The sequence below is a fragment of the Entelurus aequoreus genome, linkage group LG07 (genome assembly GCF_033978785.1).
Source record: "Entelurus aequoreus isolate RoL-2023_Sb linkage group LG07, RoL_Eaeq_v1.1, whole genome shotgun sequence".
Lineage (NCBI taxonomy): Eukaryota > Metazoa > Chordata > Actinopteri > Syngnathiformes > Syngnathidae > Entelurus > Entelurus aequoreus.
In genome coordinates this window covers 53132583-53150040 of record NC_084737.1, presented here as the reverse complement: position 1 = coordinate 53150040, position 17458 = coordinate 53132583, and the positions used below count along the sequence as shown (strand labels likewise).

Below are 17458 nucleotides of genomic sequence, written 5' to 3'. Positions count from 1 at the left end.
GCATTATTACATAATGAGAACAAAATTGTATTACATTATTACATAATGCACCAATGTTGCATAATGTGTTGTTACATGGCTCATTTACAGTCTGTACAACAGATTGTTGTTTTATGCATACAGTGTATCCGCAACGTATTCATAACGCTTCACTTTTCCCACTGTTACAGCCTAATTCCAAACTAAAAATAAAATAAAAAATTGTCCTCCCAATTGACACACAATACTCCATAATGACCAGTGTTGGGACTAACGCGCAATACAACGTAAACCGTTGGCCAAGCGGACGTGACGACAGGCTGTCCTCACTCAGGTCCGCACGGACCTGGAGGGGGCGTGCCTTAAGTCCAGCTGGAAATCGGGAGAAATTCGGGAGAATGGTTGTCCCGGGGAGAGGCACTGAAATTCGGGAGGGTTGGCAAGTATGAAATATTCTCATTTCTTTTCTTTTGTCGAGCACAAAGAAAAGAACATTTTAGTTAAATGTAAGTTGTGTCTTGGATCAAAGATCCCGTCTACTGCCCAAAACAACAATTCAAATCTGCCTGGTTAGGCTTTGTGTATGTCACGTGTGCCTTCCTTAGGTGAAGCCAGGTTTACAGCTATGTTGTTATTATGCTGTTTGTTACTTATTTATGTTATGTTGCAGCTATTTGAAATAGTTTTGTCAATTTGTTCTGGCCTGAAATAAATTGGCCCTTTGAAACATATCTTTGTCTTTGTGTGTTGTATGTAGAGCACATTGCTAGCAGAGTTCAGTGATGCAAATGCATGTCAAGTTGATCAACACATTGTATTATTCTCCAGTGCAATAACAGTACTGACATTAAGGCTAAAAGGGAATTAATGGGAGCTTTTAAAAAAACAAAAACAAAAAAAAGTTACTAAATAGTTACTTTCACAGTAACGCATTACTTTTTGGTGTAAGTAAATGAGTTAGTAACTGAGTTACTTTTGAAATAAAGTAACTAGTAGTAACTGTAACTAGTTACTGGTTTTCAGTAACTAACCCAACACTGATAATGACCATGTGAAAACATTTACATTGATTTATATTTTGACATTTTGCAATTGTTTTAGAAAATAAAAACCTAACAAATCCCATGTACAAAGTGCTCCTACCTTTGGCAGCAATTGCAGCCTCCAGTTTTTTTAATACAATGCAACAAGCCTGGCACACCTATCTTTGGGCAGTTTTGCCCATTCTTTTTTGCGGCACCTCTCAAGCGCCATCAGGTCAGATGGGAAGCGTCGGTGCACAGTCATTTTCAGATCTTTCCAGAAATGTTTGATTGGATTCAAGTCTGACTCTGGCTGGGACACTCAAGGACATTTACAGAGTTGTCCTGAAGCCATTCCTTTGAAATCTTGGCTGTGTGCTTAGGGTCGTTGTCCTGCTGAAATATGATTTCAGTCTGAGTTCAAGAGCGCTCTGGAGCAGGTTTTCATCCAGGATGTCTCTGTACATTTCTGCCTTCATCTTTCCCTCTATCCTGACTAGTCTTCAAGTTCCTGTCGCTGAAAAACATCCCCAAAGCATTATGCTGCCATCACCATGCTTCACTGTAGGGATGGTATTGGCCTGACACCTGGCACTCATGCCAAAGGGCAAAGAGTTCAATCTTTGTCTCATCAGACCAGATCATTTGTTTTTCTCATGGCCTGAGAGTCTTTCAGGTGCATTTTGGAAAACGTTTTACTAAGAAGTGGCTTCCGTCTGGTCAGTATACCATACAGGACTGATTGGTGGATTGCTGCAGAAATGGTTGTCTTTCTGTAAGGTTCTCCTCTCTCCACAGAGGAATGCTGTAGCTCTGACCGAGTGACCAGGATGTTCTTGGTCACCTCCCTGACTAGTGCCCTTCACCCCCGATTGCCCAGTTTAGATGGCCGTCCAGCTCTAGGACGAGTCCTGGTGGTTCCAAACTTCTTCCATTTACGGATGATGGAGGCCACTGTGTTCATTGGGAACTTCAAGGCAGTATATATTTTCTGTACCCTCCCCCAGAATTGTGCCTTGAGACAATCATGCCTACAGGTCTACAGACATTTCCTTTGACTTCATGCTTGGTTTGTGCTCTGCCATGCACTGTCAAGTGTGGGACCTTCTAAAGTATAGAGACACTGTATGGAGTCTGCATGTTCTCCCTGTGACTGTGTGGGTTCTCTCCGGGCACTCCGGCTTCCTCCCACCTCCAAAGACATACACCCGGGGATAGGTTGATTGGCAAAACTTGATTGCCTCGTGTGTGAATGTGAGTGTGAATGGCTGTCTGTCTTATCTTTCTGTGTTGGCCCTGTGATGATGTGGGAACTTGTCCAGGGTGTACCCTGCCTTCTGCCTAAATGCAACAGGGATTGGCTCCAGTCCCCCCACATCCCCGAGAGGGACAAGTGGTAGAAAGGTGTGGGCCATTCTAAATCATGTCCAACCAACTAAATTTACCACAGAGTGGACTCCAATTAAGCTGTAGGGACATCTCAAGGATGATCAGTTGAAACAGAATGCCCCTGAACTCACTTTTACGCTTCATGAATAAGGCTGTAAATTCTTATGTGCATGTGATTTCTTATTTTTTTTAAATTCTAATACATTTACAAACATTCCTAAAAAAACTTTTTTCACATTGTCATTATGGGGTATTATGAGTAGAATTTGGAGGAAAAAAATAAATGTATTTTATTTTGGAATAACGCTGTAATATAAAGTGTGGAAGAAGTAAAGCGCTTTGAATACTTTCCGGATGCAGTGTAGCGGTAATTTTATTAAACGTCATTAACGTTATCAGCTTGACACTACTGTGCTGCAGTCATACTACTTACATACTACTATTATGACAGTTTCCAGTTTTGTGGAGCAAATGACATGTCAGGTAAGTGCAATGAGCCATTGTGGCTGTATTTCATGCTGGGGTTATAATGTCGCCCTCTAGTGGACATATTGATACCTGTAATTTCCACAGGAAGTCCAGGCGTGCAGTCGATTCGACCTGCTGGGCGTGCAGGTACAGCGCCAGTACAAAGACTGTGAGGATCACTGGGGTCATGACCCTCAGGGACACTTTGGTCACAACAAATGGGCTGCAAAAAGGCAGACAGACTGCTTACAAAGGCTGAAAATTAAAATACACAAGGAGGAAATGTAGAAATCTTACCACTGGCTTGTAGTTTCATTGAAACTAGACCTAATTTATAAACATAATAGAAGAAAATTAATTATTGCAATAAAATAAAATAAAATAATAGTGAATTGATCAGTATTACAATGTTAACACTTACCACTGTTTACTTGTTTCATTGAGGTCACTACAATGAAAATAGAAGCAATATTAAACAACATAAAACAAACCAATACTAAGTTATATTTTTTAAAAGTACGGGTACAGGAAGGTATGATAGAAAATGTTAAGGTAATGCTAATAGACCCACATAGGATAAGGGATGGGTATCCAATCTGGTACTTTTATGGCACTGACGGAATCCAGCCGGCACTACCGGGCCCCGATTCACGTAAAATCCATGTTGCGCGTGACATCACACCCGGTGGCAAACTCAGCCAGCTCTACGCAATTTGACACTTGGCGATCCCTCCAGCAGCACTCAGAGCGGACTCAGCCAAACTACCTCTAGTTAACGTTGCAATTTTTAATGCCACAAAGCAATTGACTCAAAAACGCTCCAACTTAAATTAAGTAAGACTATACTTTTTTTTTTTTTTTTTAAACGGATGCTAATATACACTGGGTTTGCTATAATCAATTTAAGTGGACCCCGACTTAAACAAGTTGAAAAACTTATTCGGGTGTTACCATTTAGTGGTCAATTGTACGGAACATGTACTTCACTGTGCAACCTACTAATACAAGTCTCAATCAATCAATCAAATTGACATGCTACTGATTAGCATTATTTTACAAGGCGGTTTCAAGACCTCCAAGTTTGTTAATAAAAACTACAACTACGATGCACGTTAAAATCACAAAGCTGGTGTGTAAAAAGTCTAATACTTATATTTTTAACACTTTTTAGGGCACAGCAAAAAACTACATTCAGCAAAGACTGAATTGACTAGTCAACACACCATAAACAGTACACCACTGCCATCTAAAGTTTTTGACTCACAACTGTAATTGCACTTCAATGCTGAAGGTAATAATAAAACTGGCCAGCACTTATCATAATCAGCTCATTTTTAAATGTTGCAATAAATTATTCTTTTTTTTAATCAAAAACAATTATTTTTTATTAACGCACACAAAAGTACCAAACATTTGTACCGCTGAGGACTGGTATAGATTCCCAGGCAACAAGAATGAGTACCGTATCGTTTCAAATGTGAACGGTACCTATACCTGCGTAGTATCATGTCAAAAATATTTATTGTTTGATGAAAGGTAATATATTGAGGGTCAATTGTTAGAGTGTATCCTCTACTTTTCATAGTGTGGCACTCACATGGCATTAGAGGTGACAAAGAGGTCTGCATTGTCGAATAGTGCTACTTGTGGCCACTCCACCAGCAGCAGGAAGGTGAACTGGATGAGCAGCATCAGGGCCAACTTCCCAATGCTGCTGATCTGCAGGAACACTGAGCAAGCCAGCAGCGTCAGCAGCACGCTGTAGCTGAAGTACTGCCACAAAACAGGAGAGCATCATCAACAAAAAGACCTTGCAAATGCAAATATATTAGCCAAAGTGGTTCATTGAAGGCACACAACGATGGAAGTTCATTTGTTTCTTTATTACCAGAGCTTTTTTTAGAGACTGAATTTATGGAACTTAAATTTTTGCCTTGGAATTTTGTGAACTATTTTTTTGTAATGTATTTGAATAAAATGTGTAAACAAAATGTGTGTGTTTAAAAAATAGGTCTGTTAAAAAAAACAGTGCTTTAAAATAAAAAAAATGTAAATTCATAATTATTAATAATCATTTTTTTCAGAACCAGCCAAAGAGATGTCAAATTTGCAGTCCAATGATACGGGTCTTACCAAGGAAAACAGCTGTTTGTGCACACTCAGGCAAACCAGGCGGCCGCCTAAGGCAGCATTTGTTTGAGTGGGCTATGTGCACACTGAACTCCATCGATCCATTTTCTACTGCTTGTCCTTCTCGGGGTCGCGGGCGTGACTGGAGCCTATCCCAGCTATTCGGGTAGAAGGCGGGGTACACCCTGGACAAGTCCCCACCTCATCACAGGACCAACACAGATATTCTTCATTTCATTTTTTTTTTTTTTATCTCCTTCATTGATGTGCATCTTTATCGATAGACAATTAAACCTCAGCAACTAAACCCATTTACACACCAATGCCTAAAAAGGAGCAGGATGTAGAAAAATCTTTATAAGATTGGCAACATTCACACTCACATTCACTCACTAGGGCCAATTTAGTGTTGCCAATCAACCTATCCCCAGGTGCATGTCTTTGGAGGTTGGAGGAAGCCGGAGTACCCAGAGGGAACCCACGCAGTCACGGGGAGAACATGCAAACTCCCCACAGAAAGACCTCAAGTCCGGGGGTTATTGGGAGGCACATGCACTAACCCCTGGTCCACCGCACTGCCCCCACACTGAACTCCATTGTAAAAATGTGTTTCTACATTTGTTGCTTGTTCTATTTTATTTTATGCTTAAATCTAGCATGTTCACATTGGTTAAGTTTGTAGTTATGTTACCATTAATTGGGCTATTATGGTGTAATTTTTTGACAATTCTTTTGATTATGTTATAATTGTAATATTTGAATGATGATACATGAATGTGTTGTGGCAGTTGCAGATTTCACCAATGTCACGGTTTGAGGAAACACTCAATTACTTTTCTAAACATATCCTTAATGGCGAACTGCAACATGAGAATGCTAAACAGGAAATGCTTAAAAGTTTAATGGCTTTGTAAAAACACTGAGACAAAGTGTAGGTTCATAGTGCACCATTTTTTTCCTCAGAATTTCCAAATAACTTGAAGTGTTTTGCGAAGGGGGTTAGTTGTAATATATACATTTTAAGAATGTGCTTGCAGTCCGGCCAGCGTGGGAATAGATTTTCCTCCATGCGGCCCCTGAGCTAAAATGAGTTTGACACCACTGATCTAGATGCAATCAGGAAATATTTACAGCCACGGAGCCATGGAGAGGCTGCTACAGAGGAGGAGGTGATACTGTGTTCACTTGAGCCTCGCCGTGAAGAAATATGTATGTTTTTTCAGTTTTGGAATATGGTTGCAGGACAATTTATCAATAAATCCAATATGAATGTAATATTTGTATCACATTAGAAAAAAGTACTTTAGAGTATTTGTGCCATTTTGTGTTTGACACTACAGACGGGAAGCAGCAGCATATTTGCTGTTGAGAGACAGACTCAATATGTCGGTCCAGGGGAGTGTTTATTTGTAACAGACTGTAGTAGCAATCCTTTTTTAATTAACATATATGCACAACGGTAATGCATCTAAATCAACATCAGACTAATTTTGGCCACAATCATTTCAAAATCGAATTGTCCAGGGTGTACCCCGCCTTCCGCCCGAATGCCCGTGACCCCGAGAGGGACAAGCGGTAGAAAACGAATGGATGGATGTCATTTTTAAATGATCTCAAGCCATTCTGGCCTATTCATCAGAAATAGTTGTCTTATTTTGGCTGCATTAAAATTAGTGCTAGTATTTTATTACGAATTACATCATGCTGCAGGACAAAATAATGGATATTAATAATGGATATTAATAATGGACATTAGCTTGCATGCTCATACTAAAGTAGCTTTTGAGTGCTGTTGTATAGACTTTTAGCAAAAGATAAGTATAGTTACTATAACTCTATTACTGGAATAGGAAGTAAGAGATTATGCTGAATAAGAGATTATGCTGTACATACAGTATATACTTTGATATATAATTACAGTATATCATTATATACCGTATACTCATGTTAACATGGCACAGTGAACATTAAAAACAGAGTCAAAATTGAAAACGTTGGTCTTGTAATTTAACTAAGACATTATTAATACATTTAGATAAATATTTCAAAGTTGTTCTGTGATTGTGTTTAATCTTCTTACAGGATAATGAAGCAGATTCAATGTTCCAATCTGACAACTTGAAGACACATCCTCAGCTTCAACAGATACCTGTGAATCTATCACAGCTTCCCCCATTGATCCTGCTGACTGGCCACACTGTTTGACTATTTCGCTAAGAACTGAATTACATAGCCGAGGACCTCATGAGGTAAACCCAGACTTCACATTCTCTAAAAGAGAGGATGGAAGAAGTTTCCATCAGCATGACGTCCAGAGACTTTTAGTGAATAGAGAGAAAATTATGAGAACATGGCTCATGTTTTACCCCAATCTTACCCCCATGCCATTTGCACTATGTTAAGTTAAGTTAATATTGTATCTAAGGTAAATTATTTAAATGGATTATATTTTTTCTTCAGATTTCAATTTTTTGTAAATTAAATAAATAAATAAATAATTACTAGACTTTTCTCTGGGGATTGGGGAGTAAACGTTTCGAGGGGTGGGGGGCGGGGTTGTTCACTCTCGCCTGGGGTGCCAAATGACCTCTGCACACTACACACTAGTGCAGACCATCCAATCTGATGTATGTGCTGGAATCCTTTTTAGGAACACTATAAAACATGTGGGTTTGCTGTGCATTATTGAATATAATTCCTAACCCCAAAAGGGACAAGCGGTAGAAAATGGATGGATGGATGGAAGATGCTATAAAAAGGATAAAAGCTGATCACACGATGATACAAAAATTAACACAATAATGACTGATAAAATACTAAAATGTAATGACCACCTCAAAAAGTGGAATGGAATGTTGCAGTTTTTCACTGAATAAGACACCTAGAATGTACATAAGATAAAGCCTGTGGGCCGGAGAGCGACAAAAATGGATGAATGGGTGGATTTACAATATTAACTCTGAACAATAAAACCCTAAATATTAAGAACATTTGAACGCAACTTTTTACCTTCCACGGTACATCCTTGAGCAACATATTTTACAATCAAGCAATACACAACTCAAATGCAACTAACATAGCTAGGGTAAAAACACTCACATATATGATACAAATAATATCACTTTTCTGCGGAACTGTGTTGTAAAAATGTGCTTCCGCGTCTGTCCGTGGCTGCTCTGTAAACAAATCCGGCCCATTCTGCTGTGACTTCTCTGCATGGGGCAGCTATGACGTAGCCCCTATGATTACCGTAATAATCTGTATATCACTCAAAAGCGCAGATTCCAATCATTGGAATAAAGTACTTCCTACCGTTCAAGACTTAACGATAATTTAAAAAACTGTACTACACTACCTATTGCCGAATACAGTTGTGTTGTTAAAGGTTTAAAAAAAAAATTGGGGAAACGTGGGTGGATTGAAAAGCTTAAACGGGCCATATTATGCTTTGTACAATGCTTTGCATTGTAGAATTGCCTACTCTATTAGTGATGTTCAAAGCTGGAAATAAAGTCCTTCCAAAGGACTTACAAAAGTTATTTGTGTTCACGTCGGAAGATGAGAACCACAGAAGGCCGTATGATTTTAAACATTCAAGAGTGCGAACAAATTTGAAGCAAATGTGCTTGTCAGTTGCTGGTGTGAAAGCATGGAATTCTCTAGACAAAAACTTAAAAAGTTGCAAGAATATCTTTGAATTTAAAAAGAGTTACAAAAAGAGACAACTGGAATTATATCAAACTGATTTTTGATTTTGATTGGAACGTGTCCTTGTGAAAATGCTTAAACGAAAATTAAAAGTATGTTGGAGTTCGGGTGTTGGTGGAGGGAACAGTGATAAAGTCATCTAAATAATTTGTGTTAAAAAGGGGCCATATAAATATAAGAATAGTATTCTTCCATCTGCTCCTTTCTGATCATGGAAATGTATAAGAAACAAAAAAAACAATGAAAGTGTCAACTGTATATGGCTTGTAAATATGCATTTTTATGAAAGGAATAAAAAGAAATGATGATGATGATGATGATGCTCAGTGCTGCTGTAGTGTGTAGAGCTGCATAAACTGCCTCTTTGCTGCTTCGCAAGACCAGTGTCATGTGACTGCAAACAAGACACATTTTTGGCTTGTTGTGAAACACCATTGATTGCTTCAGTCTTGATTCTTGAGAATTGAAGCAACACATATTTCATTGACAGGCATCTTAAAACACTGTATCTTAAACTGAAATTTGAAACACAATTTGTATTCATTGAAATTGTCAGTATAGTTTGATGTAAAAGATTCCGTTCACGAAATTCAAAAGCAAATAATTAAGTTACAGAAATTCAGTGTCAAAAAAACTAGGGATGTCCGATAATGGCTTTTTGCCGATATCCGATATTCCGAAATTGCCCAACTCTTAATTACCGATACCGATATCAACCGATACCGATATATACAGTCGTGGAATTAACACATTATTATGCCTAATTTGGACAACCAGGTATGGTGAAGATAAGGTCCTTTTTAGAAAAAATAATAAAATAAGATAAATAAATTAAAAACATTTTCTTGAATAAAAAAGAAAGTAAAACAATATAAAAACAGTTACATAGAAACTAGTAATTAATGAAAATTAGTAAAATTAACTGTTAAAGGTTAATACTATTAGTGGACCAGCGGCACGCACAATCATGTGTGCTTACGGACTGTATCCCTTGCAGACTGTATTGATCCATTCATCCATCCATCTTCTTCCGCTTATCCGAGGTCGTGTCGCGGGGGCAGCAGCCTAAGCAGGGAAACCCAGACTTCCCTCTCCCCAGCCACTTCGTCCAGCTCCTCCCGGGGGATACCGAGCCGTTCCCTGGTCAGCCGGGAGACATAGTCTTCCCAACGTGTCCTGGGTCTTCCCCGTGGCCTCCTACCGGTCGGACGTGCCCTAAACACCTCCATAGGGAGGCGTTCGGCTGGCATCCTGACCAGATGCCCGAACCACCTCATCTGGCTCCTCACGATGTGGAGGAGCAGCGGCTTTACTTTGAGCTCCCCCCGGATGGCAGAGCTTTTCACCCTATCTCATTTCGGCCGCTTGTAACCGTGATCTTGTCCTTTCGGTCATAACCCAAAGCTCATGACCATAGGTGAGGATGGGAAAGTAGATCGACCGGTAAATTGAGAGCTTTGCCTTCCGGCTCAGCTCCTTCTTCACCACAACGGATCGATACAGCGTCCGCATTACTGAAGACGCCGCACCGATCCGCCTGTCGATCTCACGATCCACTCTTCCCTCCCTCGTGAACAAGACTCCAAAGTACTTGAACTCCTTCACTTGGGGCAGGGTCTCCTCCGCAACCCGGGGATGGCACTCCACCCTTTCCCGGGCGAGAACCATGGACTCGGACTTGGAGGTGCTGATTCTCATCCCAGTCGCTTCACACTCCTCATATAATCGCTACACATAGTCACCGATCCAGTGAGAGCTGAAGATCCTGGCCAGATGAAGCCATCAGGACCACATCATCTGCAAAAAGCAGAGACCTAATCCTGCAGCCACCAAACCAGATCCCCTCAACGCCTTGACTGCACCTAGAAATTCTGTCCATAAAAGTTATGAACAGAATCGGTGACAAAGGGCAGCCTTGGCGGAGTCCAACCCTCACTGGAAACGTGTCCGATTTACTGCCGGCAATGCGGACCAAACTCTGGCACTGATCATACAGGGAGCGGACCGCCACAATCAGACAGTCCGATACACCATACTCTCTGAGCATTCCCCACAGGATTTCCCGAGGGACACGGTCGAATGCCTTCTCCAAGTCCACAAAACACATGTAGACTGGTTGGGCAAACTCCCATGCACCCTCAAGGACCCTGCCGAGAGTATAGAGCTGGTCCACAGTTCCACGACCAGGACGAAAACCACACTGTTCCTCCTGAATCCGAGGTTCGACTATCCGGCGTAGCCTCCTCTCCAGTACACCCGAATAAACCTTACCGGGAAGGCTGAGGAGTGTGATCCCACGATAGTTAGAACACACCCTCCGGTTCCCCTTCTTAAAGAGAGGAACCACCACCCCGGTCTGCCAATCCAGAGGTACCGCCCCCAATGTCCACGCGATGCTGCAGAGTCTTGTCAACCAAGACAGCCCCACAGCATCCAGAGCCTTAAGGAACTCCGGGCGGATCTCATCCACCCCCGGGGCCTTGCCACCGAGGAGCTTTTTAAATACCTCAGCAACCTCAGCCCCAGAAATAGGAGAGCCCACCACAGATTCCCCAGGCACTGCTTCCTCATAAAAAGACGTGTTGGTGGGATTGAGGAGGTCTTCGAAGTATTCCCTCCACCGATCCACAACATCCGCAGTCGAGGTCAGCAGAACACCATCCTCACCATACACGGTGTTGATAGTGCACTGCTTCCCCTTCCTGAGGCGGCGGATGGTGGTCCAGAATCGCTTCGAAGCCGTCCGGAAGTCGTTTTCCATGGATTGATCTATATTGATATATAATGTAGGAACCAGAAATATTAATAACAGAAAGAAACAACCCTTTTGTGTGAATGAGTGTGAATGGGGGAGGGAAGATGTTTGGGTTAGTGCACTAATTGTAAGTGTATCTTGTGTTTTTTATGTTGATAAAAAAAAAAAAATAAAAAAAAAACCCTATACCAATAATTAAAAAAATGATACCGATAATTTCCGATATTACATTTTAAAGCATTTATCTCTAAAAAAAACCTTTGGTAATAAAGACACAAATGAACCCCCGTAATCCGTAAACCATGGACTAGCCACTTAACTCACCTCAGGAAAGGGACAGGAGGGGCCTTGACTGGGACACATCTCTAGACCCCCTTCAACAGACACATTCAAGTTGCGGATCAAGCATGGCGTCACCAAGGCGGCGGACATGTTGGACTTCTCCGCGACGCACTCCGGTAAGCTCTTGGTGTCACAGGCAAACTACGACAACGACAAGCATACAAATTATTCATTCTGGTTGTATTTGTTCGTAAACACAAGGGTTACTTTTGTTTAGATCTCACCATGTTTACAAAGGCAGAGATGAAGACAAGGATAATGGTGAACACTCCGACAAGAGTGCTGTTGGTGCGAGACTGGACAATCTTCTTTGAAACGGTCTGCATTGCAGCTGGAAAGAGCTTGATGCAAGAGTATATGGCACAGATGAAAAGGATGTTGGCCAGGATGATGAAGATACTGATGTAAATTCCCAGCATGACTGGAGTGCTGCAATAAAGATAGTTAGACAAACATTTAGGAGGATTATTCTGCTTTTAGTTCAAATAACACACATAATGTCCTTTACTGGAACCTGTGGAGAGGACCAGGCATCCATCAGAGGTGTAGAGTTTTTACGAGTATAGGCCTTTGGTAAGCATTTTCGTATGATGTACACACACACACACACACACACACACACACACACACACACACACACACACACACACACACACACACACACACACACACACACACACACACACAAATACACACATACATATATATATATTTATATTCACAACCCATAGGGGGTGTGCAGAGGTACTGGCAACCCTTTTGGTTTATTACATCTTTTTAAAATATGAATAAAAATATATTTTGAAAATGTTCCACATATTTAAATGTCGTTAAATACACATTAACATTGATCCAACACAATAGTGTAGGTTATAAATGGCAGTGACATGACCGCCCTACTCAATGTACCTTGGAAATTAAAAAGAAAACATGAATAAATCATTATACTGTATTATTATATATTATTGTTAGCATTTTGGATAACTAGTGATTAGCGCTCAAGTTTCTCAAGTTAATTTTCTTTGAATATCTTAATATTGCACAATAATAAGATACCTTTACGCTCAGTCTAATTTAAAACACAATTTTAAGTAGTAGAGTATAAGTACGGGGGTCCGTGCTCCGTCTCTCCATCATGTTGGGGGTCCTTGGCCTGGAAAAAAGTAGGGATGTCCGATAAGGGCTTTTTGCCGATATCCGATATTGTCCAACTCTTTAATTACCGATACCGATATCAACCGATACCGATATCAACCGATACTGATATATACAGTCGTGGAATTAACACATTATTATGCCTAATTTGGACAACCAGGTATGGTGAAGATTAGGTCCTTTTTAGAAAAATTAATAAAATAAAATAAGATTAATAAATTAAAAACATTTCTTGAAAAAAAAAGAAAGTAAAACAATATAAAAACAGTTACATAGAAACTAGTAATTAATGAAAATGAGTAAAATTAACTGTTAAAGGTTAGTACTATTAGTGGGCCAGCAGCACGCACAATCATGTGTGCTTACGGACTGTATCCCTTGCAGACTGTATTGATATATATTGATATATAATGTAGGAACCAGAAATATTAATAACAGAAAGAAACAACCCTTTTGTGTGAATGATTGTAAATGGGGGAGGGAGGTTTTTTGGGTTGGTGCACTAATTGTAAGTGTATCTTGTGTTTTTTATGTTGATTTAATTAAAAAAAACAAAAAAAAACGATACGATAATAAAAAAAAACGATACCGATAGTTTCCGATATTACATTTTAAAGCATTTATCGGCATCTCTACAAAAAAGTTAAGACCCCTCTTCTAAACTTCAATTTTCTACGATCATGCAACAAGATATCACTGGCATTGTTTTTGGTTATCACAAATAATTACGTAAATATTTGGTTGTCACCCTTGACTTATGAGTTCAAAGAACGTTTCTTCCTAATAATCAAATGCATATGCAATTGTGTAATAATATTAGGCAAATAAACATTTATGTTCATATATATTGACTATTAAAAACAACCTTCAGAGGACAGCCATAACTGCAGCGTTGCTCCCAAAGAAAAAAAGTTTGACACCCCAGGTATATTTTATCGTGACAACAACATGACTGCAAATTGTTAGTAGCTCATCTTGGGCTGCTTTTGTATGCGTCCACACGCTTCCTATACGTACGTGTGCACGACACAGCGGTGAGTGACTGCCTGAACACCAGACTTTTTACTCTAGTAAATATAATTAGTAATTGAGAAAAACATAGACATTATAAAAAATACATATTCTGTTAAACCACGAATAGTAACGTAAGATAGCCTGTGGTGTTCTTGTTGTATTTTTTTGTTTGAAAAATGTTATTTTGAGCAAATTTCAAACAGCCTTTTTAATTAACAAGAGAGCAATTTTAGAAAATACAAAACAATATTTGTTGGATTTACTGTGTAAAATCTTTAAATGACCCCCACAGGATTCAAACCAGGATGTTACGGTTCAAACACCTGCCGCCTCTCACTCTGTTATGCGTTCGGCTGAGCGCGCCTCCGCTGAGCGCGCCTCAGGACACGCCCACGGGCGTTCCTCTCCTCTCCCATCATTCTGCAATCAACACACTTGACGCTGATGAGACTCCTGCCTTCATAAGCCAGCGCGTCCTGCGTTCCAGTGCCAGAACGTAGCTTCTTGTACCTGTACAGTAAGTCTCTCGCTTCCTTGCTCATGTGCTTCCTCGCTCTTTGTGTTTCCCCTCCGTTGTGCTCATTGTGTCTTGTCCTGTGTCATCATCCAGCAGCCCTTCGTTATCCCCTGGTTTTTAGATGTGTGTCTCGTCTCCCTGGATCCCCTCTGCCCCCGGACAACGACGCCTTGTTCCAGCCCCTGACCTCCTGCATGTCCCTGGACCTCCGAGCCTGCCTTGCCCTTTCTGGACTTCCGCACCGATCTCTACACGCACCTTCAACACCACCTGGTGACACTCCTCATATAATCGCTACACATAGTCACACCATATACATTTGGATTAATCACACACTTCATTTATATACAGGTATTTCAATAAACACGCTGCAAGCTAACGACGTCCCTGCCTCCATGCCGTCTCGTTCTCCCACTGTACTGTGACACAGGTTAATATAAGTTTAGTTTGACCTTGTTTCATGAATCAGTCAATCACCTGGAGGCTTGTCTAAATGAAATTAAACAATGGATGTCCAGCAACTTTTCGCATCTTAACGCTAAGAAAAAGAAATACTGATGATCGGTCCTGCTAGACACCGACACCTATTTAATAATACCACCTTAACATTTAACAACCAAACAATTATACAAAGTGACTCGGTAAAGAATCTCGGTATTATCTTCGATCCAACTCTCTTCCTTTGAGTCACACATTAAGAGTGTTACTAAAACGGCCTTCTTTCATCTCCGTAATATCGCTAGAATTCTTCCCCTTTTGTCCACCACCGACACTGAAATCATTATTCGTGTTCGTTACGTCTCGTCTCGATTACTGTAACGTATTATTTTCGGGTCTCCCTATGTCTAGCATTAAAAGATTACAGTTGGAACAAAATGCGGCTGCTAGACTTTTGACAAGAACAAGAAAGTTTGATCATATTACGCCTATACTGGCTCACCTGCACTGGCTTCCTGTGCACTTAAGATGTGACTTTAAGGTTTTACTACTTACGTATAAAATACTAAACGGTAAAACATTCCAAATTACCCCTAAATCAATAGCGTTGGGAGAAAAGCCTTACTGTAATCAGATAACATTTTTCTGTAACACAGTAGTATGATGCATTACTGTTGATAGTGTCAGGAATCACATTATATCCACAAATCCAAAAACATGTTGTTACTTGCAATACTTTCCCCAGGAGGACCTAGACACATATCAAACACACATTTTCCAGGCTTGCTTACAACATGTGACATAAACAAGAAGATATTGAGCAGACGACACGACTACGTGTAAAGTGCTGCCAACACTACATCCAATCTCTCAAAGCACCTGCGACGACAACACGCTGATATGAAGCTAACGGCTGAGCCATGGTCCCTGAGGCTATTATTGTGCATGTAATCCAAAAGTAATGTAAATATTAGTGTAACTACTTAGCGTTAACTATGTAAATTAAGGCATTACTTTAAAAACAAAGTAGGTAGGAATGTGTAGTGGATTACTTTTGTTGAGTAACAACTACAACAATGTCTAAAGATTATGAAATGTTAAGAAGGAAGGCGTCCGTGTATGCAAGCGCTCTTCTAATGACCATATTTGGGCATGATGCTTTCATGACCTATTTGGTCATGCAAACACCACTCCATCTTTTGTTATATGTTTCTCTGAAAAAAAATGTGTTGATTAAATTTGTAGTCAATGAATACAATGTCGGTTGCTATTGTGGGATGGGGTAAAAGTAGTCTATACCATACAGTATATGGAGGTGTGTATGCACTGCAGTCTCTGTACATTCTGCATATCAACCACGAATGAGAAAAGCTTAATCTAAAATAATAAATATCTTTAGAAGGCTGTTAGGATCTCTTCTTTATAGATTTACACTTTTCTAATGTCATTAACGTAAATATAGGTTTGTACACACACGTGTACTAAAAATGTGTGCACTGAGAAGGGGCGATGTGGTCTAAAATCCAAATATTGCAGCCTCCTGCAATAACGATATATATCATGGTACATTATTTGGCATGTAAATGATTGACTTTTTTAATAATCATTTACTTACTCATATTTATGTATTTACTTTTTTTATTCACTTTTGTGTTACTGCTTGAATAAAAAAAATATATGCTATGAAACGAAAAGGAGTAGGATTAAATAAGCTCTGCTTCCTCCTTTCCTTTACAGGAATGCTGGAGGGAGAAACTGGAAATATGTTATGTATCATATTTTAATTGTATGCATGTTTGAAATAAACAAACACCATAACCATAACCCCAATAAAACCATTTCAAAATGCGTTACAAAGGATCCTAATTTGCCTGCTGCAGTGACATATTGCATAATTTCTATATAAAATCCATTCATTTAAATTTTTCTGAGGGAACTCTCCTGAAGGTATCAATAAAGTACTATCTATCTATCCATCCATTTTCTACCGCTTCTCTGGGTCCCGGTTGGGCTGGTACCTATCCCAGCTGCAATCAGGCGGAAGGAAGGGTAAACCCTGGACAAGTCGCCACCTCATCGCAGAGCCGACATAGATAGACAATACCACATTCACACACTCGGGTCATATTCAGTGTGGTCAATAAGCCTATACTCACGTGCATTAATTTTTTTCAAAACTATTATTACTCTACTTGCTAATTAACTGTTAATATTTGGTTACTTTCTGGTGTAACATGTTCCTATTTACACTTCTGTTAAAATGTAATAAGCACTTATTCTTCTGTTGTTTGGATACCTTACATTAGTTTTAAGCGATACTACAAATCAAAGTATCGATCCAATACCAAGTAGTTATAGGGGCAGTATTGGTTATACCAAACAAGAGTGGAAAGAGGTGTACACAGACGATATAAACACTGCCTATGATTCTTTTCTTAAACATTATATTACTCTGTATAACAAGCACTGTCCTGAGGTTCCATGCACATCTAAACAAAGGCAAAATAATGCACCTTGAATGATAAACAGTTTGAAAAATGC

The 17458-nt window shown here is 39.8% G+C and overlaps 1 protein-coding gene across 4 annotated transcripts in view; it reads right to left on the bottom strand.

Moving 5' to 3' along the window:
• adcy6a (adenylate cyclase 6a) overlaps positions 1–17458 on the bottom strand; it is a 272247-nt gene that overhangs the window by 10989 nt on the left and 243800 nt on the right. For all 4 annotated transcript variants that reach the window (XM_062053918.1, XM_062053921.1, XM_062053919.1 and 1 more), the window contains 6 exons: positions 12018–12222; positions 11776–11934; positions 4456–4631; positions 3280–3306; positions 3156–3185; positions 2949–3081 (listed from right to left, as the gene is read on the bottom strand). In XM_062053918.1, the coding sequence (XP_061909902.1) occupies positions 2949–3081; positions 3156–3185; positions 3280–3306; positions 4456–4631; positions 11776–11934; positions 12018–12222 (730 nt within the window). The remainder of the gene's footprint in view (positions 1–2948; positions 3082–3155; positions 3186–3279; positions 3307–4455; positions 4632–11775; positions 11935–12017; positions 12223–17458) is intronic.